At 63.5% G+C, this 26,326-nt stretch overlaps 3 protein-coding genes across 5 annotated transcripts; 1 reads left to right on the top strand and 2 right to left on the bottom strand.

Moving 5' to 3' along the window:
- Positions 1-119: 119 nt before the first annotated feature.
- On the bottom strand, positions 120-14,870 carry CACNA1F (calcium voltage-gated channel subunit alpha1 F). Of its 3 annotated transcripts, XM_040617203.1 has the most exons (47): positions 14,513-14,870; positions 14,054-14,298; positions 13,800-13,905; positions 13,044-13,183; positions 12,800-12,942; positions 12,550-12,702; positions 11,954-12,150; positions 11,583-11,686; positions 11,339-11,499; positions 11,158-11,241; positions 10,962-11,049; positions 10,619-10,645; positions 10,294-10,454; positions 9,972-10,197; positions 9,661-9,868; positions 9,197-9,317; positions 8,844-8,925; positions 8,712-8,766; positions 8,576-8,630; positions 8,364-8,496; positions 7,644-7,773; positions 7,396-7,455; positions 7,187-7,293; positions 6,975-7,062; positions 6,603-6,710; positions 6,443-6,495; positions 5,860-6,006; positions 5,570-5,771; positions 5,317-5,475; positions 5,083-5,193; positions 4,905-4,988; positions 4,726-4,746; positions 4,503-4,631; positions 4,366-4,431; positions 4,178-4,269; positions 3,648-3,807; positions 3,437-3,564; positions 3,225-3,321; positions 3,031-3,133; positions 2,805-2,906; positions 2,597-2,727; positions 2,404-2,523; positions 2,195-2,331; positions 1,955-2,083; positions 1,574-1,847; positions 1,239-1,499; positions 120-1,145 (listed from the first exon to the last, which is right to left on the bottom strand). In XM_040617203.1, exons 2-47 carry the CDS (start codon positions 14,224-14,226, stop codon positions 897-899), a joined length of 5,865 nt encoding a protein of 1,954 aa, XP_040473137.1. In that variant the 5' UTR covers positions 14,227-14,298; positions 14,513-14,870; the 3' UTR covers positions 120-896. The 3 variants fall into 3 exon arrangements, 2 of the variants coding, with proteins under 2 accessions (XP_040473137.1, XP_040473138.1); XM_040617204.1 differs by lacking the exon at positions 4,726-4,746; XR_005831354.1 differs by lacking the exons at positions 120-1,145; positions 1,239-1,499; positions 1,574-1,847; positions 1,955-2,083 and having other exon boundaries at positions 2,211-2,331; positions 2,597-2,680.
- A 2,233-nt stretch (positions 14,871-17,103) lies between these two features.
- Positions 17,104-22,658, top strand: CCDC22 (coiled-coil domain containing 22). Its single transcript, XM_040617787.1, has 17 exons — positions 17,104-17,153; positions 17,604-17,808; positions 18,028-18,160; positions 18,263-18,369; positions 18,453-18,519; positions 18,598-18,767; positions 19,015-19,209; positions 19,725-19,796; positions 19,956-20,075; positions 20,161-20,280; positions 20,504-20,620; positions 21,085-21,186; positions 21,297-21,404; positions 21,659-21,754; positions 21,890-21,949; positions 22,097-22,171; positions 22,379-22,658. Exons 1-17 carry the CDS (start codon positions 17,104-17,106, stop codon positions 22,490-22,492), a joined length of 1,911 nt encoding a protein of 636 aa, XP_040473721.1. The 3' UTR covers positions 22,493-22,658.
- Positions 22,659-22,686: 28 nt separating this feature from the next.
- FOXP3 (forkhead box P3) lies at positions 22,687-26,137 on the bottom strand. Its single transcript, XM_040617207.1, has 11 exons — positions 26,118-26,137; positions 25,303-25,363; positions 25,089-25,179; positions 24,867-24,984; positions 24,669-24,744; positions 24,325-24,393; positions 24,104-24,236; positions 23,936-24,000; positions 23,515-23,616; positions 22,974-23,095; positions 22,687-22,793 (listed from the first exon to the last, which is right to left on the bottom strand). Exons 1-11 carry the CDS (start codon positions 26,135-26,137, stop codon positions 22,754-22,756), a joined length of 897 nt encoding a protein of 298 aa, XP_040473141.1. The 3' UTR covers positions 22,687-22,753.
- Between the last annotated feature and the right edge of the window lie 189 nt (positions 26,138-26,326).

The raw sequence follows: 26,326 nt of genomic DNA on the forward strand, positions 1-26,326 counted from the left end.
CACAAGGAAAAGCTGTGGGTTTTTTTTTGAGGTAACCTTGTTTTGGGTTGGTTAGTTGAGGGGAAAATGCTCTTTTTTTCTGAGGACCCCCCTTTTTTTTTTAGCAAAGACATTTTTTGTAGGAAAACCCCTTTGTTTTCTGTAGTAAGTACTTTTCCTGAAGAAAAGACCCTCCCTTTTTCTGAGGTAAATTTTGCTTTTTAGGTAACCCCCATTTTGAGGGGTTGTCTCTGAGGAAAAATCCTGTTTTCTGAGGAATCCCTTTTTTAGCAAAAAAAATTCTTTTTTTGAAAGCCCATTTTCTGTAGTAAATACCCCTTTTCTTGAGGAAAAGACCCTCCCTGTTACTGAGGTCAAATTTTTTTTGTGATAACCTCCTGTTTTGGGTTGGTTGGTTGAGGCAAAATCCTTTTTTTCTGAAAAACTCCCCCCCCTTTTTTTTTTTCAGCAAAAAACTTTATTTTTTTGAGGAAAATGCCTTTGTTTTCTGTGGTAACTTCCCCTTTTCCCAAGGAAAAGACCCTCCCTTTTTCTGAGGTAAACTTTTTTTGAGGTAACCCTCATTTTGAGGGGTTGTTGCTGAGGAAAAATCCTGTTGTTTGAGGAAATCTGGGGTTTTTTTTGCTAAAAGTGTTTTCTGAGGAAAACCCTTTCGTTTTCTGGGGTAAATACCCTTTTTCCCCAGAAGACCCTCCCTTTTTCTGAGGTAAACTTTTTTTTTTGAGGTGATGCCCAGTTTGAGGGGTTGGTTCTGAGGAAAACTGCCATTTTTCTGAGGCTGCCCCCTTTCCTTTGAGAGGAGAAACTTTTTTCTGAGGAAAACTCTGCTTTTGTGTTAAGGGAACAATATCTTTTTGGAGGAAAAGCACTATTTTTTGTGTGCGGTTGGAGCCCGCCTAGAACCCGCCGACACAGGCCATCTCATCCGCCAGCTCCTCCTCGGCCGGCGGCCGCAGCGGCTCCTCGTCGCTGTAGATGGCGGTGCTGGTGGGCGGTGGGGCGGGCCGGCGGCGGGTCAGCAGGTCGGCGGCCGCGCTCTCCATCTCGTCCATCGTCATGTCACAGGCGTCTGCGATCTCCCGCTTGGCCACAGCCACAAACTTGGGGTCGCGGGCGAACAGCCCCAGCCCCTCGGAGATGAGCACCTGCGGGGCGGGCAGGGGAAGGCGCTGGTACCGGGTGGGACCCCCCCCCACTGCCCCAATCCCCAACCCCCCCACCCCGCCCAGCACACTCACGGCTTCCACCAGGCTGTCAGCTGAGCCACGGGCCAGCGCTTCCCGTGGGCCGCAGGGCCGCAGGCGGAGGGGGCCAGGGGGACCACGGTCCCCCACGAACCAGCGGGAGAGCGGTGGCAGGCTCCCCCCAGCCCCCTGCCCCGGCGGTGGGCTGCCCTCCACCAGGATGAGGGGTGCATAGAGGACGTGCCCACGGGTGGGCGCCGTGGCCCAGGCCTGCGAGGAGCCCCCCAGGCGCCACGTCTCGGAGCTGCCGTAACCCTGGTGGGGACAGGAGGTTGTGAGAGGGGTTTGCGACATGCGCGACCATACCCCCACCCCACGGTGCGTGGTACCTGTGGCCGGGCCGGGCCGGGGGGGCCCGAGGGGTTGTAGGTGCCTGGGATGGGCTCGTCGTCGCAGCTGCCCTGGCGCCGCAGGCACTGGATGGTGAAGGAGGGCTTGCGGCCGGCAGGCGTTGGGGGCAGCAGGCGGCGCCGCTTGAGCTGCTGCCCCTCGAGGGTCCCGTTGTGGAGGGCGAAGTGCCGGGCAGGTAGCGGTAGCGACCCTCCCCGTGGCACCTGTCCAGCCCAGCGCGGGGGCTGGGGAGCGGGCAGGGTCCCTGGTGACCTGGGAGGGGGGACAGATGGCATAAGGACACCCGATGGGTGCCCACCATGTCCCCCCCAGTTGTGGGGTGACCTCTGGTGTTGGAGGGGATGGGGGTGTGGTCGTACCTGTCCCCCACCCACCGGCGGCGGGGGGCGGAGCCCTCCAGGTCCTCCTCATGGCTGCCGTCCCCTGCTGGCTCCTCACCACTCTCAGCAGGTGCTGCCTCATCCTCGCCCCCCTCCTCCTCGCGCCGCCTGCGTGCAAGCACATGAGGACCCCTGCCACAGCACCCTACCACAACACCCCGCCACAACTCTGCGGGGATCCCCGCTGTCTGGGTGCCCCCAGCCCCACCCCAGCCGTACCTGCCACCTGGGTGGTGGGGGGTGGTGTGGGGAAGGGGCGCGGGGTCCTCCCCGTTGGTGGGGGCCAGGCCGGGGGCCGGGGGGGGCTCCCCCAGGCTGGGGGGGCTGGGGGCGGAGCCGTACAGCGTCTCAGGGGCCTGCAAAAAAGGGGTTGGGCTTGTGATGGGTGTGGCCTGTGGGCGTGGCCCGATATCAGGGGCGGGGCTTACAGCATAAGTCAGCTGCTCCTGCTCCTCCTGGGTGCTGGTGGGTCCTACATCCCCCTCCAGGTCACAGCTCAGCGCCCGCCGCATCTCGGGTCCCAGCGCCTGCAGCGTCTGCAGCCCGGCCTGCAGCGGGATGGGGGATGTCACAGCAGGGACCCCCCCTCCCCCCACCCCACCCCCCAGGGCGGGGGCCCACCTGCAGCGCACACTCGTTGCTGGGGCCAGCGCTGGGGCCCAGCATCCCCCGCTCCTTCCGCCGCCGGAACTTGCGGAAATAGTCCTGGATCAGGAATGTGGCGTAGAACTTGCCCACGGTGACCTCCTCCTCTGCGGGGTGGGGGGCACACAGCGGGGTCAGGGGTGCGCCGTGGGAGGAGGGGGCACCTCAGGGGGGACACACTCACCCTCAGGTGGGGGGATGACCTCATCCAGCAGCTTGGGCTTCGTCCTCTTCCAGATCTTCTTGATCACAGCGCGCAGCTCCTTGTTGGCCACATCCAGGTTCCCTGAGGGGGGCAGGTAGGGGTGGAGGCAGGGAAGGCGGGGCTGCCCCGCCCTGACTGCCACACCCCGCTACCCTGTGGGGGTCCCAAAGGGTCTGCGTGTCGTCCCCCCATCCCAGCTCCCAACCTTCTGTCTTGATCTTGAGTGAGGTGCGGACCAGGGCGAAGAGGGTGGCGTTGAAGGTCACGGTGCCGTCTGAGTTCAGGGGCATGTTCATGGCCACCAGGCGCTGGCATGACGGGAATGGGGGGGGGAGGGGATGTGTGCGTGAATCGAGGCATCGGGGGTGCCTTCCCCCCCACCCCCAGACCCCAGCTGACCTTGCAGGCGACGCGGTGGGGGCAGAGCTTCCCAAAGCCCAGCGGGGGCTGGATCCGGCGCAGCAGCGTCACCACGTCGAGGTGTTTGATGCGGCCCCTGTGGCGCAGGAGGGTGTTGGAGGGTGTCACTGGGGGGGGGAGAGGGGGTGCACGCCTGGGTGCCTCTGGCTGGGGGGGGGGGGGGGGGGGTGGGGGGGTGGCAGGTGACAGACCTGGCGGCAGGGTCGTACTCAGACCAGACGCGCTTGAACTCGTCCAGGTGGTGGGGGCCCAGGATGGACCAGTCGCGCGTCAGGTAGTCGAAGTTGTCCATGATGACGGCCACAAAGAGGTTGATGATCTGGGGCAGGGGGAGCGGCAGTGTTGGAGGGGAGGGTGGGTTGCTGCGGCAGCGCTGTGGGGCAGCGGTGCCGTGGGGCTCACCAGGAAGGCGCAGAGCATGAAGAAGCTGATGAAGTAGGCGATGGCGAAGTTGCTGCCGCAGGTGAACTCCTCCCCCGGCTCCGTGTCTGACTCGGGGTCGCAGCGCTTGCCCGGCAGGCTGGCCAGCATGATCTCCTGCCAGGCCTCCCCCGTGGCGCACCTGCACCCCACAGCGCCCTACAGGGCCTCTCCGCACCCTATAGGCCCCTCTGGACTCTATAGGGCCCCCACACACCCCCTGACCCACATGTGCTTGCCTGCTAGGCCTATAGGCACCCTATAGCGTGACGCTGCAGGACATGGCCTGCAGGAGAGTCCTATAGGAACCCTACAGAGATGCTGCAGGGAGGCCAGGGACACTATAGGGAGCCTATAGCTATTCTGTAGGTACCGCACAGCGACCCAAGGGCCCCTAACAAATGGCGGCTCCCAAATGCCACAGGGAGCACGTGCGGACCCCACCCGGGTCCTATAGGAATCCCAGAGCCCCGCCCCCCTCCCCCCCACCATAGGGACCCCCCCAGCCCCACCTGAAGAGCAGCAGCACGGCCTGTGGGAAGGTCTGGAAGTTGTTGTTGCGGTTGATCTGGGTCCCGTCCTGCAGCGCCACCTTCCCGAAGGTCTGGGGTGGGGGTGGGGATGGGGGGGGAGGGTGGGGGGACACGGTGAGGCTGTCGGTGTGTGGGACCACCCCCCCCTTCGCCCTGCGCCCCCTCACCTGCATGCCAATGACAGCGTAGATGAAGAAGATCATGGCGATAAGGAGGGCGACGTAGGGCAGGGCCTGTGTGGGGCAGAGCAGGGGCATGAGAGGATGTCACACCCCCGCCCCCCAGTGTCCCCACCGTGTCCCACCTGGAAGGACTTGACGAAAGTCCAGAGCAGGGTGCGGATGCCCTCGCCCTTGGAGAGCAGCTTCACCAAACGCATCACCCGGAAGAGGCGGAAGAAGGTGATGGAGATGCGGGAGCTGTCCTCTGAGCTCTGCCGGGGGTGGGGGGGGGCACAGGGCAATGCTGAGGGGGGCCCCAAAACTCCTGCGCACCCCCCACCCCAACCCCCCCAGACCCCCCCATACCTCGCCAACGTGACCCCCATTCTGTCGCACACAGCGTGATGATGGAGATGGGACAGACAGATGGACATGAGGACCACAGACATGGAGCAGCCGGGGGGACCCCAAAGCCTCCCAGGTCCTGGGGACCCCCGGGGAAAAAAAGGGGGGGGGGGGGGGGGGGCAGGGCGTGCATGACTCACGTTGACCTCCGTGACAGCGATGTCCACCACGCTGCCCACCACAATGAGGGCATCAAAGGTGTTCCAGGCATCGCAGAAGTAGTGCTGCGTACGGGGTGGGGGTGAGGACCCGCCCCCTCCTTGTGTGACCGCCTTCCCCCCCCCCCCCCCCCCCCCCCCCCCCCCAACGCGCGCCTACCCGTGGTTTGAAGGCGATGATCTTCAGCACCATCTCGACAGTGAAGAGCCCCGTGAACACCATATTGAGCAGGTCCATCACGTAGTTGAAGGGCTTGGATTGCTCATAGTGCTTTGCAGGGGCAGATGGGGGGGGGGGCTGTAACCACCCACTCCCCCCACCACAACCCCTCGGGGACCCCAAATGTCCCCTAGCCCCGTCCTCACCACCACGGTCCCTCGTCCCACCCCCAACCTGGACGGCCAGGGCGATAGTGTTGAGAAGGATGAGGACGAACATGATGTACTCGAAGGCGGTGGAGTTGACCATGGCCCAGACGCGGTACTGGGTGCGGTTCTTGGGGATGTAGCGTCGCAGCGGCTGCGCCTTCAGCGCGTACTCCACGCACTGCCGCTGCGGGTGAGGGTGACACCGCTGGCTGCCACGGGGCGCACCACCGGCAGCTGGGGGGTGGGTGACAGGGTGACACTGCAGCGTCCCCGGGCACCTGGTTCTTGTCCAGCTCGCAGTTGCGGTACTCGCTCTCCCCCTGCGCCCGGAAGGTGATGATGACGAAGCCGACAAAGATGTTCATCATGAAGAAGGCGATGACGATGATGTAGACGATGAAGAAGATGGAGATCTCCACCCGGTAGTTGTAGATGGGACCCTGGTCCTCGGCGTTGGCATCGATGGCCTTGTACAGCAACCTGGGGGGATGGGACAGGGACGATGTGGTGGGGGTGAGGGACCCCCCACTGCGGGGGGCATCGCATCCCCTCACTGCCTGGGACTCACGCGGGCCAGCCCTCGAAGGTGGAGACGGTGAAGAGCGCCATCATCCCCGCCAGCACGTTGTCAAAGTTGAAGTCGCTGTTGTGCCACAGGCGCTCGCGCACCGAGGGGTGGGAGACGTCCCCGTCCTTGTACACCAGGAAGGTGCCCCTGCACGTGGGGGGGGGGGGACAGCTGGGACACCGCGTCTGGGGGGGACAGGGACTCCGCACGGGTAGGGACAGAGGTACAGCCCCGCTCACACACAGTACACTCACAACATGCACTCAAATCACACCCTACAACTGCACACCACCTACATGTAAGCTAAACTCGCACTGGGCCCACACTCACACTGCACTCTCAGTCTCAGGGTACACCCTCACAGCCTGCACTCATAGTTGAGCCTACACTCACCCAGTGCCCACACCTGCACCTTTTCTCCACTCGCAACCTCCAGTCGTACTCGGCTCACGCTGCACCTACAGCCCCCCCTCACTCCCCAGTCCCACCCTGCGCTCACCGCCCACCCACACTCACACTCGCTCTTGAGGACCACCAGGACAGGTTGGGGGTGTGGGGGAGCCACTGGGGGGCCAGGACTCACTTGCACTCTCCCGGCGTATGCTTGGCCTCGTCGGTGCAGCTGTAGAACTTACCCTGAGGAAATTGGGGGTCAGGGGGACTCTGGCCCCTGGGGGTGTCTGGGGCAACCCCGGCCCCTGAGGGGGGGTTTTGGGGACCCCCCAGGCCCTGCCCCCCCTCACCTTGAAAAGCTGCACCCCGATACAGGCGAACATGAACTGCAGCAGTGTGGTGACGATCATGATGTTGCCGATGGTGCGGATGGCCACGAAGACGCACTGTACCACATGCTGGGGACGGGGACAGACGGACATTAGGGACGCCGGGACACACAGGGGACACAGGGACAACAGGGATGCTGGGGACACTGGGACACCTGGACCACCCTTGTATCAGGGACAAGAGGGACACCCGTGCTCCCTGTCAGCACCCCAGTGACACCCACACTACAGGTAGGGGCCCCCAGTGCTCCCAGTCCCACCAGTACAGCCTGCAGGACACCACAGGTATTTCCGGGTGCCCCCTGCCCCCGCCCAGTGCTCCCAGTGTGGCACCTTGAGGCCCTTGGCGCGGTTGATGGCTCGCAGGGGCCGCAGGACGCGCAGGACCCGCAGGATCTTCACCACCGAAATGGCGCTGGAGCTGCCGCGGGTGGCAGGGGACACCAGTGCTCCCAGTGCCCCCAGCAGCTTTCCCAGTGCCTCCAGCGGCACTCCCAGTGCTTCCCAGCACCCCCAGTGCCTCCCAGTGCCCCTGCCCGGCTCACTGGATGCCGAAGGAGATGAGGGAGACGCTGACCACCAGCAGGTCGAGGAGGTTGAACCAGTTGCGGCAGAAGGAGCCTTTGTGCAGGAAGGCGCCAAAGGCCGTCATCTGGGGGAGACCGTCAGCCCCTCAGCAGGGACCCCCCAAAACCGGGGAACCCCCCCAAACCCCTGGGGGACCCCCCCAAACCCCTGGGGGACCCCGGCGTACCTTAAGCAGGATCTCCACGGTGAAGATGGAGGTGAAGGCGTAGTCAAAGTAGCCCAAGATCTGGGGGGGGAGCGTGGGAAACAGGGTAACCCCGACACCCCGCAGGGCCCCCTCCCCCCCCAGGGCCCCCCGCCCCCCCCCAGGCCCCCCCCAACTCCTCCCAGCGCCCCACCGGGCAAGCAGCTCCCCAGCCCGTGATGGGGTGAGTGAGCCCTTCCCCATTCTCCCAGTTTCCCCCAGTAGCCCACGTGGTTGCGGGGCGAGTGGGCGCGGACGGGGTCCTCGGCAGCCAGCGAGACGCTGCTCAGGATGATGAAGACGAGGATGAGGTTGGTGAAGATGTGGTGGTGGATGAGGGCGTGGCACCACACCCGCAGCCTGCGCCGAGCACGCATTAGCACCAGTGATCCCAGTTAGTTACTCCCAGTGCTTTCCCCCCCCCGTTCCCAGTTTACTGGGTGGCCCTTCACCAGTGCTGCCAGCCCCCCCGCCCCAACCCAGTTAGTCCCAGTTCCCTCCAGTTTCCCCAGTCCCCATCATAGGTCACACAGTGACACCAGAGCCAGTATCCCAGTGCTCCCAGCTCCCCCAGCTTGTATTTCCAGTCCCAAACCCACTGTATCTGTTGTGTCCCCAGTACCAGTCCCAGTGCTCCCCATACTCCCAGTCCCACCATGTCCCTTGTGCTCCATGCCCCAGTTCTCCCAGTCCTCCCAGTTTCTCCCCGTCCCAGCCTCCCCGTGTTTCATGTCCTCAGCTCAAGTACTCCCAGTCCCAATGCTCCCAGTCCATTCTCCCAGTCCCAGTGCTCCCTGTACTCCCAGTCCCACCATGCCCCTTGTGCCCCAGTGCTCTCAGTGCTCCCAGCCTTCCAGCCCCAGTGCATCCAGTACCCCCAGTTTCTCCCCCCTCCCAGCCTCCCAGTGTTCCATGTCCCCAGCCCCAGTATTCCCAGTGCCCCCTCTTACGGATTGGTGCTGCTCAGCAGGAAGAAGGCGCTGCCCTCGGGGATCGGCACCACCTTGGGTTTGGGGGGTTCCTCCAGGGTCTCCAGCCGGGCCCCCCCCAGACTGTCCCGCTCCCCCGCAGCCTCCTCGTCACCTGCAAGGGACCGTTGCGGCGGGCGCTGTCACCCCCCACTGCCACCCGTGGGCCCTGGCGGCCTGGCAGTAACGCTCACCTTCCTCGCTGCCCTCTTCCTCCTCCTCTTCCTCCTGCTGCTGCTCCCCCTCAATCTGGGAGGGGAAAAGGGGGGGGGGCGCTGAGTGCGTAAGGGCCGTGCACGCGCTGCGGGGGGGCGCCCTGCTCACACTCACCTTCACACTCACGTCCTGGCTCCCTGCGCCGCTCTCCGCCTCCCCAGGCTTGTCCCTGGCGGGGGGGGACAACACGGGGGCTCAGCCGCAGGGCCCAGGCGTCTGGGTGCCCCCCGCTGCGGCCCCACTCACTTTTTATCGCCCCCCGAGTTGATGTTGTCGCCGTCGGCCAAGTTGTCCACCGCGATGGCCAAGAAGACGTTGAGGAGGATGTCTGCGAGGAGCAAAGGGTTAACCAGTGCTCCCAGTTAGCCCCCCCCCAGTGCCCCTCTTGCTGGGTTTGTGCCTGCTCTCAGTCCGTCCTCCCGCCGCTCTCAGTGTCTCGTTCCCAACTGTGGTGGCTCCCATACCAGCTCCCCAGTTACCCCATGCTTTGTTCACAGTCCCTCCCAGTTACCCGCTCCCAGTATCCTCCCCCCAGTTACCCGCTCCCAGTATCCTCCCCCCAGTTACCCGCTCCCAGTATCCCCAGTATGCCCACGCACAGTTCCCGCAGATGAAGAGGATGACGAAGTAGACGCAGACAAGCATTCCGGGGAAGACGGGGCCACCGTACGCCATGATCCCGTCATACATCACCGCATTCCAGTCCTCTCCAGTCAGGATCTGGGGGTCCCCACACACCGGGGTCACCTCAAAACCTCAGCGTCCCCCCTCTCATGTCACCAGTACACCCCCCAGTGCTCCCAGTATGCTGCCACCTCCCAGTCCTCTGTCAGGGCATGGCATCACCTCAGAGTGAGGGTGAGGGAGCGTATTTTGGGACACCCCATGGGTTTTGGGGTGCCCCATTCAATTTGCCCCCCCCCCCCCCCAGGTTCCAGGGACCCCGTGGATTCTGAGGTCCCCCATGGGTTTTGGGGTCTCCTACAGATTTCCAAGTCCCCCATGGATTTTGGGGTCTCCCACAGGTCTCAGGGTCCCCCCCTCCCCCGGGGTTTCGGGGTACCTGGAAGACGGTGAGCAGAGCCTGAGGGAAGGTGTCGAAGGTGCTGCGCTTGGTTTGGGTCTCATCGAAGCTGAAGCGACCCCCGAAGAGCTGCATGCCCAGCAGGGCGAAGATGATGATGAAGAGGAAGAGCAGGAGCAGGAGGGAAGCGATGGACTTCATGGAGTTCAACAAGGAGCCCACCAAATTGCTCAGTGATGCCCAGTGCCTACAGGACGCTGGGGTTACTGGAAGGACTGGGACTGCGACTGGTAGAATGGCCAGAGTGGGCTGGTGCCACACATCCCCGCGCCCTGGCACCGTCCCCTCACCTGGTGACTTTAAAGACGCGGAGGAGGCGGACGCAGCGCAGGACGGAGATGCCCAGGGGCTCCATGGCCCCTCGTTCCACCAGCGCCGTCTCCAGCACCCCGCCGCACACCACGAAGCAGTCGAAGCGGTTGAAGAAGCTGGCGAAGTAACAGGCGGGGCCCAGGGCGTACAGCTTTAGCACCATCTCAGCGGCGAACAACGACAGCAGCGCCTTGTTGGCATAAGCTTTTTTTTTTTTGCAAGGATAAAGAAGAGGTTTTTGAGGACACCCTCCCCCCCCCCCAAAAAAAAATAATCTGGGGGTGCTGGGGGCGGTTGTACCTTGCGTTTCGGTGAGCCACTGGGGCTGCCCGTGGTGCTCGGAGGCGATGGTGAGGGTGTTGAGGAACACCAGGAGCAAGACGGTCCAGTAGAAGGAGACAGATTTCACCGCCCCGCGGCACCGCCGGCGCCACAGGCGGTTCAGGCGGCGCAGGCGGCGCCTGAGGGGGGGGTGCGTTTGGGGGTACGGGGGGAATGAGAAAGACAGGCGGTGGTATTTTGGGATTATGGAGACACCCTGTCATGGGGAAGGTGTTGTAGGGGGGCCCCACTGTGTGACCCCCCTTTTTTTCCACCACCCCCACTAAATTTTTCCTTCACTCACCAAAATTTCGTCTTTGTAATTTTGCCCCTGGGGAGGAAAAAGCACAGAGTCACCCCAAAATTTAGGGGGATCCTGAGAGGAAGCTGTGGTCATCGCCGGGGGGGGAGGTGGGGTACCTGGTAGGGGTCATTAGGGGTGCTGGGGTCAGTTTTGGGGTCCTGGGGGGCACTTAGGAGCTTCCTGCAGCTACAGGGAGGGGGTTCCCAGGTGGCGTTGAGGCGTGGTGGGGCTCAGTTTTGGGATCCAGGGGGGCACCGCGGCAATGAATGATATTTGGGGGGGAAGGAGGGTCGTGGGGGGCGACGGCGGAGTCCCAGACCCCAGGGCCTGTTTTGGCACTCACAAGCAGCGGTCACAGGCAGTCGGCTGCGCATCCTCCTCACCCGCCGTCTCAGTGTTGACTGACGTTGTCTCGCTGCCGGGAAGGCTGGCTGGGGACACAGGGGCAGGGCAGGGGCTGTCAAAGGGAACCCCGATATCGGGGGGTGGGGGCGTCGCTGGCACCCGAATGCCGTGGGGAGCCGGTGGGGGGTTGTTACCGTGGGTGTCAGTGGAGTGACTGGCGTGCCGCAACCACTTCAGCCGGGGTTTCCGCTTCCCCATCAGGTCCTCGGCGGTCAGGCCTGCCGGTTGCAGGGGGGCACACGGAGGTTTTGGGGTGCTGAGGATTGGAGGGGGCCCTCCCGCTGTGACACACCCCACTCCCTAGAAGCCACTTACGATGCTTCTCGTGTTCCCCTTCCTCCTCGTCACCCTCCAGGTCCTCAGCCTGGGTGATCCAGTCCATGTAGCCCCGGAGATCTTCCTCCATCTGCTGCTTCTCCCTCAGCTTCTGGAAGTCTCCGCGGGCCTTGGCCTTCTCACGCTCCTTGGAGAACTCCCTTGAAGAGGGAAGGCACAGAGGTGACCCGCCCCCCACGCACACGCTAACAGCACGCTAATTACACACTAACAACGCCCTCACCCGCTCAGCACCCCCAGCACCAAGTTGAGGACGAAGAAGGAGCCGAAGATGACGAGGCTGACAAAGTAAATCCAGGGTAGCTCGTGCCCCATCGCGTCCTGCATCTGTAAGAGGGGGGGGGGAATGTGGTGGTAGGGTGGGATTTGGGGTGACAGTGATGGGATTTGGGAGTAAGAGGGTGATTTGGGGTGACGGGGGACCCCAAACCCACCCCTCAGAGGTGTGTGGGGTGATGCAGGTGACGCTTGGGCACTGGCAGAGGTTTCGGGGGTCCGTCCTGGCAGCGAGAAGGTTCAGGGAGGATTCTGGGGGGCTGAGGGAGGTGTTAAGGATTTTGGGGGTGGTGGTGGTGAGAATCCTGGGGGGCTCACCCAGTAGAGGACGTCGGTCCAGCCCTCCATGGTGATGCACTGGAAGACGGTGAGCATGGCAAAGAAGAAGTTGTCGAAGTTGGTGATGCCGCCGTTGGGACCCTCCCAGCGGCCCCGACACTCGGTGTTGTTCTGCAGGCAGGCACGGCCATGCCCCGAAAAAGCGCAAGGGGAGGGGTCGTCCTCCGATTCTAAATCTGGGGGAGGGGAAATGGGGGGGGGTTAGCACCCCTAAAATAGGGTTGGGGGTCCCCCTGGGGCATTACGGTGGAGTGTGGGGGAGTGGGGGGTATGAGTGCACAGAGAGACGGAGCAAGGAGAGCTGGGAGCACCCCTCTGTGTGGGGGCAAAATCAGGGCGCGGGGGGCTGGGGGTGTGTCTCATATAGAGTGAGGGGAGGGCTTGGGTTGTGCGGGGAAGGTCAAGGGCTCTAAGGGGCATCTCGGGGTGCTGAGGGGGCCCATGTGCCCTCGCTGGGGTGTCACTGGGTGGGTAGGGGTCCACAAATGCCCTTCACTGAGGGACCCGGACACTGTGGGGGTCCCTGGGAGCGGGGCACGGCGTGGTGACACCCACCCCCTCCCCCATGCCATTACCAGATCCGATGAAGAAACAGGTCTTGTGCATGCGGCCGATGAAGAGCTCGAGGCCGATGATGGCATAGATGATGATGACGAAGAGGACGAGCAGGGCGATGTGCAGGAGCGGGACCATGGCTTTCATGATGGAGTTGAGGACGATGTGAAGACCTGGAGGGAAAAACAGTGGGGGGTGGGCTGGCAGGAGGTGTGGAGGCCCCCAAAAAACTGTGCCACGCCTGATTTTCCCCCCCCAAACCAATCTCACTTGGAACACCAGAGACAAGGCGGAGGGGCCGGAGGACGCGGAAGGCACGCAGGGCTTTGACATCGAAGCCCCCTGGTTTCCCGCTCATGTGGTGAGCTTCGCCGGGTTTGTGCGACGCCTGCTCCAGGATGACACTGAAGAGCCTGAGGGAGATTTTTGGGGTGGGACACACACACACACACACACACGCATTTGCACCCCCTCTCTTCACTTGTGTCCACCCCCCCCGGGGACGACTCCTCACCCCACAATGACGATGACGAAGTCAAGGAGGTTCCAGCCATTGCGGATGTAGGCGCTGGGGTGCAGGACCAGCCCGTAGGCGATGATCTTCAGGAAGGTCTCGACCGTGAAGATGATGAGGAAGACGTACTCCACCTGCTCCTGGAAGCAGGGAGAGGGGGGACCCCAGCATTTGGGGCTGCCCCCGTCGTATAACCCCCCCACCAGGGGCTCTGTGGGGTGGCTCGGCACCCCCTTCTCCCAGGGGACAAAGGTCACCCACCCTGGTGTCCCACCTCCCCTCCCCATGTTGCCTTCTCCTCGGGAAAAAGGGACAGTGGCATTTAGGATCCCTCCATCCTGCTTCCCAGCATCCCCTTCTCCAGGGACCCAGGTGTCTGGGGCAGCTAAGCTGGGATTAGCGCCTACCCCGGCGCCGGGTAAGCTGCTTAAGGCAACGGCACACGCGTGTGCGAGGGGAACACGTGTGGCACGTGCCTCAGGGAACCCAGATATCCAGGAAGCTCTCTGCCCCCCCACAGCCATCCCCCCTCTGCCCAAAGTGTCTGGGACCCCACTGTCCTTCCCCCAGCCCCCCCACATCCCCACCAAGGGCAGACCCCCACATTCCTGATTCCTTCCGGCACCCAAAGCGGCTTCATTAAGCATTATCCCTAAACGAGGTAAACCAGCACCTGACTGGGACCAGTTAAGGATACTGGATGTGGAGGGGGGGGGGGGTGACCTCCCTTTTTTTGGGGGGGTAGGGGGGCCTCACCAGGTTGTGGTTTGAAGCATTGGAGTCGTCCTCGGGGAAGGGGATGTAGACACCCAGGGCCACGCAGTTGGCAAAGATAGTGGCGAGGATGAGGATGTCGAAGGGCCTGTGATTAAAGCGAAGGGGGGGGGGGGGGGCAGGTAGGGGGGCTGCTCCCCAGCTTCCCCCCCCCCCACCGAGCCGGTCCCCACTGCTGCATCCCCCCGTGGGCCCCAAAACTTATTATTTTTCCCCCAAAAAAAAACCCAGCTCACTTCCACTCGACGATGCTGATTGCCGCACGGCGGATGGGGTTGTTGAGGCGGAGGCAGAAGAGGGCACGAGGGGAGCGATGGACCCCCCCGGAACCCTGACCCTTGTGTTTGGGGTGGGGGGGGGCGTCGCTGACGGTGACCTGGGGGGGTCCCTCCGCCTGCTGGCCCCCCATTGCCTTCAACTATCGGCCACCCCAGGGGCTGTGCCATGGCTTCAGTGAAGGACGGCACCTCCTTGGGGGGTCCTGGGGGTGGGAGGACAGTCAAGGGAGAGACAAGGACTCCCCAAACCTTCCCAGATCCCCCCCAAAGCCTTCCAACCACGGGACTCCCTGGCCACACAGGGACCACCCCTGAATGCCCACGTCCCACAGACCAGGGACCCCCCCATCTCATTGGGAACCCCCCACTTTTTCCCAAGGATCCCCATATCCTCTCTGAGACCCCCGCAAGACTCACCCTCTCCATTCTCCTCTGACTCTGACATGGTGAAGGCTGTCCGGGCTGGATGTTGCTGGAATCCAGGGGTACCTGTTGGGGGTCAGGGGGGTAATTTTAGGGGTATCCGGTAGGGTTCAGGTAACCTGAGGGTCTGGAAGAGCGTGTTTGGATAGTCCGAGGGACTTTCAAGGAGATTTGGGGCATCTGTTGGGGTTTGGGAACATTTAAAGGATATATAAGGGGTATGTAGGGGGTGGGGGGGTATTTGGGGAGGGTGGGGTGTATTTGGGGGAGGTTCAGGGGTGTTTAGGAGGGTCTGTGGGTGCTGGGGTAGCTCCTGGGCCCTCCCCACAGCTTGTCCTGCGATCCCCGGCTCATCACTGCTGGGAGATTAAGGGCTTAGCAATGAGGGTGTGTGAGAGATGGGGAGGGCGGTGCTGCCCATGCACCGGGGCACAAGAGCGTGTGAGGGGAGCAGGGGCACAAGCATGACAGGGATGGGGAGGGGGCTCACATGTGCGGATTGGGGGACAGGGATGTGGCACATGCACGTGTGAGGGGTGCGCTGTCACCGCTTCACACCTCAGCTGCCCCTCACACCCCGCAGGTGCCATTTCCCCCCTTTCCTGCCCCTCATGGATGCCATTTCCCCCCTCACCTGCCTCTCACATGATTTAAAGAATCAATTTCCAATATTCGAGTGAGTGGAGGTTATCTTTATTCGGCAGCAGTGGGTGCATGGGGGGATCGCTCCACCAAAGTCATGCACACCCAAAGTGATGAACTATCTCATATTCATACAATAAAACAATGAATATTCAATTAACGCCTGTACATACTCACCACCTAAACCCACCTACTCTCCCTTCGTACGTTAATTAGCTTATCAGTCCTTCGCGCTTGCGCAAATTCTTCCAAGAATTGTGGGCAGGGGTCTCCAGGACACGGGCAGTGGTCTTTGGGAGGAAGGCTGTAGGTCTTCCTCATGGTGTACTTTTCACTCTTTGCCTGGAATGTGATGGTCTTGCAAGCTGGCAGTGTTCTTATCGGTCCGAGCTAATTTATGTCCTTGTCGACCATCTATGTCTTATTCTTGTTTCTTTCAGTCACTCCCTCTAGATAACTTATAAACAGGCCCCTTGTTAGAGAAAGTTAAGAGAGAGAGAAACAGACCCCTTCTTTCGTTAGTTATTTCATTAATTATCTTTTTAAAACTATATGGTTACATGACCTAATTACTATATCTACATTCTTTGAGTAAATATATTTACACTTAACCTACTGTCCCTATTCCATACAATTTCTTCATATCATTAGAACCAGGTGTCTTTTCAAAAACAACAGAAATCCAAAGCCTCGGTAGTTAGTACATTCTTTATGTCACCAATTCAAGAATTCAGTGCATCCTCAAAGTCAGTAATGAGTGTCTCTGAATGTTTATCAACTCTTGGACAAATGAAGGCGCGGGCACTTTGTTCTTTAAATAAATTGTACATAGTTCATTATTCAGTTTCCCCTCACGGGCGCCGTTTCCCCTCACAGGCACCGTTTCCCCCTCACCTGCCCCTCACGGGCGCCGTTTCCCCTCACGGGCGCCGTTTCCCCCCTCACCTGCCCCTCACGGGCGCCGTTTCCCCTCACGGGCGCCGTTTCCCCCCCCTCAGCTGCCCCTCACGGGCGCCGTTTCCCCTCACGGGCGCCGTTTCCCCCCTCACCTGCCCCTCACGGGCGCCGTTTCCCCTCACAGGCACCGTTTCCCCCTCACCTGCCCCTCACGGGCGCCGTTTCCCCTCACGGGCGCCGTTTCCCCCCTCACCTGCCCCTCACGGGCGCCGTTTCCCCTCACGGGCGCTGTTTCCCCCCTCACCTGCCCCTCACGGGCGCCGTTTCCCCTCACGGGCGCCGTTTCCCCCCTCACCTGCCCCTCACGGGCACCGTTTCCCCTCACGGGCGCCGTTTCCCCCCTCACCTGCCCCTCACGGGCGCCGTTGCCCCTCACGGGCGCCGTTTCCCCCCTCACCTGCCCCTCACGGGCGCCGTTTCCCCTCACGGGCGCCGTTTCCCCCCTCACCTGCCCCTCACGGGCGCCGTTTCCCCCCTCACCTGCCCCTCACGGGCGCCGTTTCCCCTCACGGGCGCCGTTTCCTCCCTCACCTGCCCCTCACGGGCGCCGTTTCCCCTCACGGGCGCCGTTTCCCCCCCTCACCTGCCCCTCACGGGCGCCGTTTCCCCTCACGGGCGCCGTTTCCCCCCTCACCTGCCCCTCACGGGCGCCATTTCCCCTCATAGGCACCGTTTTCCCCCTCACCTGCTCCTCACTGGCTCCGTTTCCCCTTCACAGGCCCCATATCCCCTCACGCCGCCGCTCGCGCCTCGCGCCCCTCACAGTTTCCCGCCTCAGCCGTGCCTCGCGCCGCCTACACCTCCCGTCGTGCCCCGCGCCGCCGCCTACACCTCCCGTCGTGCCCCGCGCCGGGCAGCCTCGGTTTCGCGGCGGGCCCCTCCTCACGTGACAGGCGGCGGGGGCTGGCGGGGTTGCGGGACGGCTGGGGACCCCCCCCAGACCCCCGCCCCGGGATTTGGGGGCCCCTCCGACCCACCCCCCAAACATGGAGGAGGTGGACAAAATCCTGATCCACTCCCTGCGGCAGGCGGGGACGTGAGTGGAGAGGGGCGGGACGTGAGGGGAGTCTGGGGTGGGGAGGGGGGCTGCGGAGGGGGGTGGGGTGGGGGGGTGGTTGGGGATTTGGGGGGAGGGGTCTCTGGGATTGGGGGGGGGCGGGCATTTGTGGGTTTCTGGGATGGGGGCGCACTGAAGAGTTTTGGGGGGTCTGGGGGAGAACGGATGACCTGGGGGGGAAGTTTGGGGGGATCACTAGAGGGGGAACCCTAAGGAGTTTTGGGGGACCTGGGGGGGGACCTGGTAGATTTGGGGGGGGGCACTGGGGGAGCACCCCCACGATTTGGGGGGGAAGGTCTGTGGAACACCCTAAAAACGGGGGTGGAAGGTCTGAGGGGCACCCTAAGGATTTTGGTGGGGTGGGAGCACCTGGAGGGCTGTGTGTGACACCTGGGGGGCGGTCAGGATTTTGGGGGGTCTCCACCCCAGTGCCCCCACCCCACCCCACCCCCCAGGCCGGTGCCCCCCCGAGGTGCAGAGTGTGCGGGACCTCTCCCCGGAGCTGGTGGTGGAGGCGGCTGTGCGCTGCCTGCGGGCTGTGCGCCCGGCGTTGGGGGTCCCCCTCAGCCCCCTCCTGCCCCCCGGCATCTCTGCCCGCTTCCGACTCGCTTCCGACCTCGCCGCTGCGTGCCAGGTACTCCCAAAAAAAACCTCAAGGGACCCCAAAAAAGTCCAGACACCCCAAAAATAAGGATCCCAGCCCACTCCATCACTCTCTCCAAGGAGCTGGGATTTGTGGGCGACATGGGGTGCTAAACCTTGCTACCCCGCTCTAAAAAAAAACCCACCCAATTTTAAAAAAGTGACCCCCAAAATTTTGGGGTGACCCCTGATTCCCCATTCTCACCCTCAGGAGCTGGGATTTGGGGGCGATGTGGGGTACCAGACCTTCCTCTATAGCTCCGAGCACGACACTCGCCGCCTGCTCCTCTTCCTCGTAGAAAAGCTGCCACGGGACGACAGCGAGAGAGGGGCTGAACCCCCCGGTATGGATTTGAGGGAGGGTCCCTGGTATTTTTGGGGATCCCTCCCCCCCCCCCGTGGTTTTTATTGAGGGGGCTGATCCCTTCCCTGTCCTTTTTCTCTAGGGAAATCGGGGGTCTTGCTACGAGCCATTGGAGCCCGCATCCAGGAGCAGCTGGGGACCCCCTGGGTGCCCCCAGTTTGCCGCACACCCCAGCTGCAGCGCCTGCAGGTGAATTTAGCAGGGGGAGACCCCCCCCAAATTGTCGGGGACCCCTGGCGGGAAGAATTACCCCATTAATTAATCGGTTTTAGGGCACTGGTCGCCTTCACCCCTTTGCTACCTGCCCGCTGGTTCTACCCCAAAGTGGGGGACCCCCAGGTAAGACCCCGGGGGGTCAATTGAGGGGGAGGTCCTTGCTTTGGGGAGTGGTCTGCTCACCCCTGCTTGTCCCCACAGAGCTGCAGGAGTATTTTGGGGGTGCTGCCCCCCCTGTGCCAGCGCAGCCCCCCGTTTCCACCAAGACCCCCCCAGCCTTGCTGGAGACCCACGCCGCCCAGCTCAGCGCCCGCCATGACTGGGAGGCTGAGTGGGGGGGGCCTGGCCTGGCCTCCCGCCTGCCCCCCCAGGTGAGACCCCCCCACCCCTCTTCTTGGGGGGGGGGTTGCTGGGCAGGGGTCTCCAGGGGTCCCCAGAACTTGGGGTGTGGGTGGTCCTGTGGGTCCCACTCTTTTCTTAATGTAGGGGGGGGGCTCTGTGGGTGTGACCCCCATTCTCTGAGTCCTGGGGGGGTGAGGGGGGGAGGTGTGTGTTATGGGGCTGTTTTGGGGGGGTGGTCTCTGTGGGTCTGATCCCCCCCCCCTTTTCTCATTCCAGGAATATCTGGGGCGGAAGCGACTCCGTGCTCGGCTCCGGGCCCTGGAGCCCCTGCGCCAGGTCTGCCCCCCCCACCTCCAGGGACCCCCCCTGGACCCTGCTTGGCTCCAAGAGGCTTTTGGGGCTGGGGGGGCCGGGGGGGCCCTGCCTAAGGGGTCCCGCTTCACCCGCGCCCAGCACCTGACCCACAAGCAGGTGGGGGGCAGGGGGGGCTGGGGATGTTTTAGGGGGGCCTGCTGGAGGGCTGGGGGGTGTTTGGGGGGGGCTGCAGAGCTTCTGAAGGGCTGAGGGGTATTTCGGGGGGGCTGCTGGGGGGCTGGAGTATTTTGGGGGGCCTGCTGGAGGGCTGGGGGGTGTTTTGGGGGGGGCACTGGAGGGCCGAGGGGTATCCTGGGGGGCTGCTGGAGGGCTGGGGGGTATTTTGGGGGGGGCTGCAGAGCTTCTGAAGGGCTGGAGGGTATTTTGGGGGGGGCGGCTGGGGGGTGTTTTGGGGGGGGCTGCAGAGCTTCTGAAGGGCTGAGGGGTATTTTGGGGGGGGCTGCTGGGGGGCTGGGAGTATTTTGGGGGGCCTGCTGGAGGGCTGGGGGTGTTCTTGCAGGGCTGCAGAGCTTCTGAAGGGCTGAGGGATATTTGGGGGGGGCTGCTGGAGGGCTGGGGGCATTTTTGGGGGGCTAGGGGGGCTGACCTGCTGTGGGGGTCTCATCCCACAGGACCCCCAGATTGTGCTGCAGCAGATCCAGGTGGCTGCTGAGACCCTGCACCCCTCAAAGAGCTCTGAGGAAGTAAGCGGATGGGCCGGGGGGAGGGGGCGTGTGTTGTTCACTCTGAACCCTACTGATGGCTGCTTGTGCACGCCGAACCCCAGCAACAGCTCTGCTGGGTAGGTGTTCACTCTGGAGCCTACTGATGGTGCCACTTAGAAGGGGTTTCTCGCTCCCCAGGATGCAGGGGCACGCCAGGCCAGCGAGGAGGTGGCCCTGGAGGAGACCCTGGCCCGGCTGGAGACTGAAATCGAGGGCTGCCGCAGGGAGATGCGGGACGCCCAGCTCAGCCTCACCCAGGTGGGTGCCGCAGGGCGGCGGGGGGGGGGGGTTAAGGGGGTGGAGTGTTTTGGGGTGCCCTGACAGTGCTGCATCCCCCCCGCAGGTGGAGGCGGAGGTGCAGCAGGGCCGGCTGGCGCTGGGGGGCCGGGAGGATGCCCTCAGGCTGAAGGCGCAGGCGATTGAACTGCTCCCAGACGCCCAGAACAACATGGCCAAGCTCCAGGTGAGGATTTTGGGGTGTCCCCTGGAGAGAGGGGGGCTCGGGGGCTGTCGGGGAGGGGGGCTGTGAGTCTGTTTGGGACCACAGCAGGCACGGGGAGGGCGTTTGGGGGGCTGTTTTGGGTATACAGCTGCCTTAGTGGCAGAGGAAGGGGAGAAGTTTGGGGTGGGGGAAGCATTTTGGGGTGGGGGGGACATTTTGGGGGTGCCCTGACACTGCTTCCCAGCTGGTGGTGGAGGCGAGCAGCCGCCGCATCGTCAGCCTGGTGGGGCAGTGGGAGCGGCACCGGGGACCCCTCCTTGACGAGTACCGGCATCTCCGAGCCCTGCATGACTCTGCTCAGGTAAAGTGGAGGGACCCTAGGGTCTGCCCCCCCACTTTTTGGGGGTCCCTAGGTCTCTCCCTGGTAGCTTCTGCAGGTCCCTGGGGGCCTCTGAGAGTCCCTTCCCAGTGGGTTTGGGGTGCCCAGGTCCCCCCCAAGTGGGTTTGGGAGTCCCTGGGGTCCCTTAGCAGTAGTTTGGGGGTCCGTCGGTCTCTCCCCAGTAGGTTCTGGGGGTCCCTGGGAGCTCTGGGATCCTCTTCCCAATGACTCTGGGGTGCCCAGATCCCCCCAAAGTGGGTTTTGGGGTCCCTGAGGGCTCTGTAGTCCCTTCCCCAGGGCTTTGGAACTTTGGGGTCCCTTCCCAATGGTTTTGGGGTACTGGGAGTCCGTTCTCGGGGGTTTTGGGGTCTCGGGGGTAACCCCCGGTGGGTTTGGGGGGGTCCCTGACACCCCCTCCCCTTTTTCTTTTACCCCTCCTACCCCAGCTGGAGTCGTCGCGGCGGCTGTCGGAGATCCGAGCCCTGCACGAGCGCAGCCGCTTGGCCGCCGCCGAAGCCCGGCGCAAGGAAGAGCTGTACAAGCAACTGGTGAGCACCCATGGGTGGGGAGGGTGATTTGGGGGGGGGAGGTCTCGGGGCGGGGGGGGCCCTCGCTTTCACGCACCCTCCCCGTGACCACCAGCGCTCCCCGGATGCAGGTGGCGGAGCTGGAGGCGCTGCCCCGGGACATCTCGCGTGCCGTCTACACCCAGCGCATCCTGGAGATCGTGGGCAACATCCGCAAGCAGAAGGAGGAGATCGGCAAGGTCGGGGGTGGGGAGGAGATTGGGGGGGGGCTCTGGGGGTACTGGGGGGGGGGGATGGAATTTTTTTGGGGGGCCCCTAATCCTTGGTGGGGGGTGGTAGGGACTTTTGGGGTCCCTAGGGCAGCCTGGAGGAGTTCGGGGGTGGGGGGTATCTTCGGGGTATTAGGTCCCATTTGAAGTCTGGGGGGGGGGGAGGGGTTTTGGGGTGTCCCTGCCCCCCGCCAGACCTGAGATCCCTGTGGATCTCTCCCCAGATCCTGGTGGACACACGGGCGCTGCAGAAGGAGATCAACTCCTTGGTGGGGAAGCTGGAGAGGACCTTCAGCGTCACCGATGAGCTGCTTTTTAAGGTGGGGGGGGGGGATCAGGGTGGGATTTTGGGTGGGGTGCTGGGGCTAGGTGCTCAGGGGGACCCTCTATGGGATGACCCCAAAGGGAGGTGGGCATTGTGAGCCCCCCAAATTGTCCCGTGTCCCCCCCCCCAGGATGCCAAGCGGGACGAGGTGGTGAGGAAAGCCTACAAGTACCTGGCAGCTCTACACGAGGTAACGGGGGGTGGGGTGGGGGGTGTCTGGTGTCTGAAATTTTTTTTTGGGGGGGGGCAGGTGGAACTGGGGGGGAGTGGGGTTGGAAACAGAGGGTTTTGGGGTGGTCCCACCCCCCCCCCCCCAAATGCTTTTTCTGTCACCCAGAACTGTGCCCAGCTGATCCGGACCATTGAGGACACGGGGACCATCCAGAGGGAGATCCGGGATCTGGAGGAGCAGGTAGGGATGGGGGGGGGGGGGCAGCAATTTGGGGTGCCTCTGGGGGACCCCCACGTCTACTGGGGAATCAAACCGCTCTTGTCTCCCTTATCTCTTTGTGCCCCTCCCCAATTCTTTGCCATCCCCCCAACTCTTTGCCCCCCCATTCTGTGCCCTCCACCATTTCCCCCCCCCCATTTTAACACACACACCCCCCATTACCCCCAGATCGAGGGGGAGATGAGCGCGAAGCCCCCCACCAACCTCGACCGCATCCTCAGTGACTGCCGGGCGCTGCGGGAGGAGAACGCGCTGCTGGTGGCACGAGCCCGCCACGCCTGAACCCCCAAACCTGGGGGGGGGGGGGGGGTCCCCCAAAATCCATCCCCCCCCGGGGGGAGGCTCTGGCCCTCCCTCATGCACACAGGGCCCCCCCCCCCCCCAAAACGCACCCGTGGTGGAGGATGAAGCAGTTCCTTTATGGTGACAATAAAGTCCCGGCACAGCGGTTTTGGGGAGTTGTGTTCCTCGGGGGGGGGGGGAATGTAGGGGGACCCCCCAGTCTCTTCCCCATTGTGGTTTTAGAGGACACACACCCCCCCTTCAGCTCCGGGGGGGCATAAAGTACTTCAGGTCGCAGTCCCTGGGGGGGAAGCAGGGGGGGTTTAGAGGGGAGCCCTGTATTTATCAGGGATGGGGTTGGTTTTTTATTGGGGGGGGGGGGGGGGGCGGGGATTAAGGCCCATTTCCGCGCCCCCCCCCCCCATGGTTTTGGGGTCTCTGGGGAGGGTCTTGGGGTGTGAGGGGGGATTTTTGGGGGTACCTGGGGTAGCGCTGTCCCCGTTTGCGCCTGAATTCAGCCTCATCCACCGTCCAGACGGCCCCGCGCACGTTTTCCACTCGCACGAAGCACTTGTGCAGGCTCAGGTTGTGGCGCACGGCGTTCTGCAGCGAGGGGGGGCACCCCAGGAAATTGGGGGGCTGCCCAGGAAATTGGGGGGCTGCTCCCCCTCAAATCCCCTGAGGAATTTTTTTGGAGGAGGGCATCTGGTGCATGTTTAGGGGTTTTTGAGGGGGTTTGGGGGCTGTCTGAGCTGTTGCAAGGGGGGTGGTGATGGTTGGAGAGGTGCTGGGAGAATTTAGGGTGCCCCCCCCGGTTTTTTCATGGGGGGTCCCCGGGGACCAATTTGGGGGTCCCACCTTCCGAATGGCAACATTTTGGGGGTGGGAGGAAACAAGGTTTGGGGTTTCCCTTTCCCAGTGATGGTGGGGGGCAGTGCTGGGGGGGAGTGCTCAGAGTGCCCCCCACCCAGGAAGTGGGAGTGCTGGAGGGGAGATCTGGGGGTACGGGGGGGGGTCCCCACCTTCCACGTAGCGGTGTTATGGCGGAAGTACCCAAACATGCGGCTGAACCAGTGGTAGATCTCGCCCAGGGTGCGCTGGCGCTGGGGGGACTCCAGGATGGCCTGGGGACACGGACACACACATTTGGGGGGGGGGGCACAGCAGGGTTGGGGGGTGTGGGGACATTTGGGGGAGGGGGGCATGAGAGGGTGTGGGGACATTTGGGGGGGGGGGGGCATGAGAGGGTTGGGGACATTTCGGGGGGGGGAGGCAATCCCTATAGGGACCAGCCATAGCAACAGGGGACCTGCAGGGGTGTGTGTGAAGGATTTGGGGGGGCTATAAGGGGTGGGGGTGGGGTTATAAGGAATCAGCGGGTTGGTATTGGGGGGGGGATGCAGGGGCCAAGGGCGTGGGGGGGGGGGGGGCAGCATCACTCACCCAGCGAATGAGCATGGCGTAGGTGTAGGGGGGCCGGGCAGTGCTGAGCCGGTAGTACTCCAGTGCTGGGGGGGGAAACGGGGTGTCAGTGGGGTCCCAGGCATCCAGCCCCCCACCCCATTATTTAGGGGTGTCATTCCCTCCCACCCCCCAAAACCTGGGGCTCACCTGGGCAGAGCCCCCCATGATCCCAACTGGGCCCCGGGGGGGGCAGCAGCGTCTCGGGTTCCCCCTCCACCTCTGGGGGGGCCTGGTGGTTCCAAATTGAGGGGGGCCCAGCGTGGCCCTTCCCGGGGGGGGCCTGAGGGTGGTGAGTGGACAGTGGTGAGGGGCTGCCAGTGCCCTTGGGGGTCCCAGCCCCAGTTTTGGGGTGTCCCCCCTGCCCTTACCATTGTGGGGGGGCACCTCGGGATGAGCTGTGCCTGCAACAGCCCCAGGCGGTGCCGCTCACGGGCCAACTGCGGGGGGACACAGTTTTGAGGGGCATGGAGGGGGGGGGGGGGAGGGGCGGGGGGGGATTGGCGTGGAGGTACACGGGTTGGGGGGGGAGGGGCTGGAGGGGTGATGTGCTTGGGGGAGGACGGAGGGGTGGGGGGTACAGGCAGGGCACAGGTTTGGGGGAGCACAGGTTTTGGGAGGGACAGATTTGGGAAGGGTCATGGTTTTGGGGGGGGGGGTGTCACAGGGCGGGTTTTTTGGGGGGGGGGGGGGGGGTTAGGAGGAGCCTCCTCACCTGCTGTTCCAGCTCCTGGATCCTCTCCAGCTGCCGCAGGCACTGTGCCACCTCCCCCAGGTCACAGCGGGGTCCCCTGGGGGGGGGGGGGGGGGCACATATTTTTTTGGGGGGGTTGGGGGCGGTGAGGATCTAGGCGCCTGGGACCCCCACACCCCCCCCAAAAAAGGGACCCAGGTATCTGGGCCCTTCACTTACCTGGGGGGCTGAGCGGCAGTTGGGGGCGGCTGGGGGGGGTCGCGGCCGGCCGGGGCGGGTGAGGAGGCTCGGTCACGGCCCGGGGGATCTTTGGAGCTCCACTCAAAACCAGGGAGACCTGGAAGAATTTTTTTTTTTTTTTTTTTGGGGGGGGGGGGGGCCTAAAAAAAAAGGGGGCAGACCCCCACAAAGGAGGGGGTGCAGGTTGGGGGGAGGGCTTACCATGTGCTGGGGGGAGCCGTGTCCGCATCACCAGCACCCCAGGGTGCTGGATGTGCAGGAGGGGGGGGCACGACCCCCCCTCAGGCGGCACCTATATATTTTGGGGGGGGGGGGGGGGGGGGGCGGGAAGAAGAGGTGAACCCCCACATCCTGACGCACCCCTCCCCACCCTTACCAGGGACCCAGGTGTCTGGGCTGTGCCCCCCCCACACACCTGTGTGCGCCGAGGGACCCCCCCATCTCCGCGGGTCAGCACCGTGGGGCGATCCTGGGGGCTGCGGGGGGGGCGGCGCTGGCTGGGGAGGGGGGGAAGTGTGAGACACCTCCCCCCCCTGCAAGTGTGCGAGAGGCCTGGGCGCGTGTGCGAGCCGCCTCGCACGAGGGCCCTGCGTCACGGCAAGTCCCGACACGCTTGTGGGGGGGGGACGGACACCCCCTCCAGAGCTGTGGCACCCCTGGTTACGTGTGTCCCCCCTCTCCCAGTACCTCCCAGTACAGACTGGGCCCACTCCCATCCTCCACTGGCAAACCCCCACGTCACATCTGCAGTCACCCTGTGGAGCTCCCAGTCCATCCCAGTGCCCCCCAGTCCTTCCCAGTAACCCCTCTCAGTCCTTTCCAGTTTCCCCCAGCCCTTTCCGGCATCCCCCAGCAAGTCACAGTCCCTTCCAGTCCTTTCCAGCAGTCCCCAGTCCCTCCCAGTAGGCTGCAATCCCTCCCAGTCCTTTCCAGTGCCACCCAGTCCATCCCAGTACACCCTAGCACCCTCCCAGACCCCGCCAGCCTTCCCATTTTCCCCAACACTCTTCCAGCCCCTCCTGGCACATGGCACTCCCCAGTCCATCCGAGTGCCTCCCAGTACCCCCAGTCTCACTCCCCAGTCCCCTCCAGTCCTACCCAGTCACTTCAGAACCTTCCCAGTCCCACCCAGCATCACTCCAGTGCCCCCCAAGTCCCATCCAGCACCACGCCGCTGCCCTGTAGTGTGTTCCCAGTGCCTCCCAGTGCCTCCCAGTGCCCCCAGCTCACGGGTCCCGGGCGCCCGCCATGGCTCTGGGCGACACTTGGGTGCCTCCACCCCTGATTTATAGACGGGAAACCACAGCTCTGAGTCACGGCGGGGGCGGGGGGCCGGGGATGGGCCCCCCCAGACCCAAAAGGGCACCCCAAAAATGGCCGGGGTAGCAAGGGTCCCAAGAGGACAGGGTACAGGCACCCCCAAAATGCTAAGAAATGCC

This window comes from Falco naumanni, chromosome 18 (assembly GCF_017639655.2).
Source record: "Falco naumanni isolate bFalNau1 chromosome 18, bFalNau1.pat, whole genome shotgun sequence".
Taxonomy (NCBI): Eukaryota; Metazoa; Chordata; class Aves; order Falconiformes; family Falconidae; genus Falco; species Falco naumanni.

Bases quoted from the DNA above. Each gene is read 5' to 3' on its own strand.
- CACNA1F (XM_040617203.1), bottom strand. From the start codon at position 14,226: ATGGGGGGCCAGCAGGCGGAGGGACCCCCCCAGGTCACCGTCAGCGAC. The intron at 9,318-9,660 runs GTACCCCGAAAC...GGGGACCCCCAG, and splicing joins CTCTGCTCACCGTCTTCCAG to ATCCTGACTGGAGAGGACTG. The intron at 2,728-2,804 runs GTGAGTGTGTCC...CCCACCCCGCAG, and splicing joins GGTCATCCCCCCACCTGAGG to AGGAGGAGGTCACCGTGGGC.
- CCDC22 (XM_040617787.1), top strand. From the start codon at position 17,104: ATGGAGGAGGTGGACAAAATCCTGATCCACTCCCTGCGGCAGGCGGGG. The intron at 17,154-17,603 runs GTGAGTGGAGAG...TCTCCACCCCAG, and splicing joins TCCCTGCGGCAGGCGGGGAC to TGCCCCCACCCCACCCCACC. The intron at 21,950-22,096 runs GTAACGGGGGGT...TCTGTCACCCAG, and splicing joins ACCTGGCAGCTCTACACGAG to AACTGTGCCCAGCTGATCCG.
- FOXP3 (XM_040617207.1), bottom strand. From the start codon at position 26,137: ATGGCGGGCGCCCGGGACCC. The intron at 24,237-24,324 runs GTAAGGGCAGGG...CACCACCCTCAG, and splicing joins CGAGGTGCCCCCCCACAATG to GCCCCCCCCGGGAAGGGCCA. The intron at 22,794-22,973 runs GTACCCCCAAAA...CTTCCCCCCCAG, and splicing joins CGGGGACAGCGCTACCCCAG to GGACTGCGACCTGAAGTACT.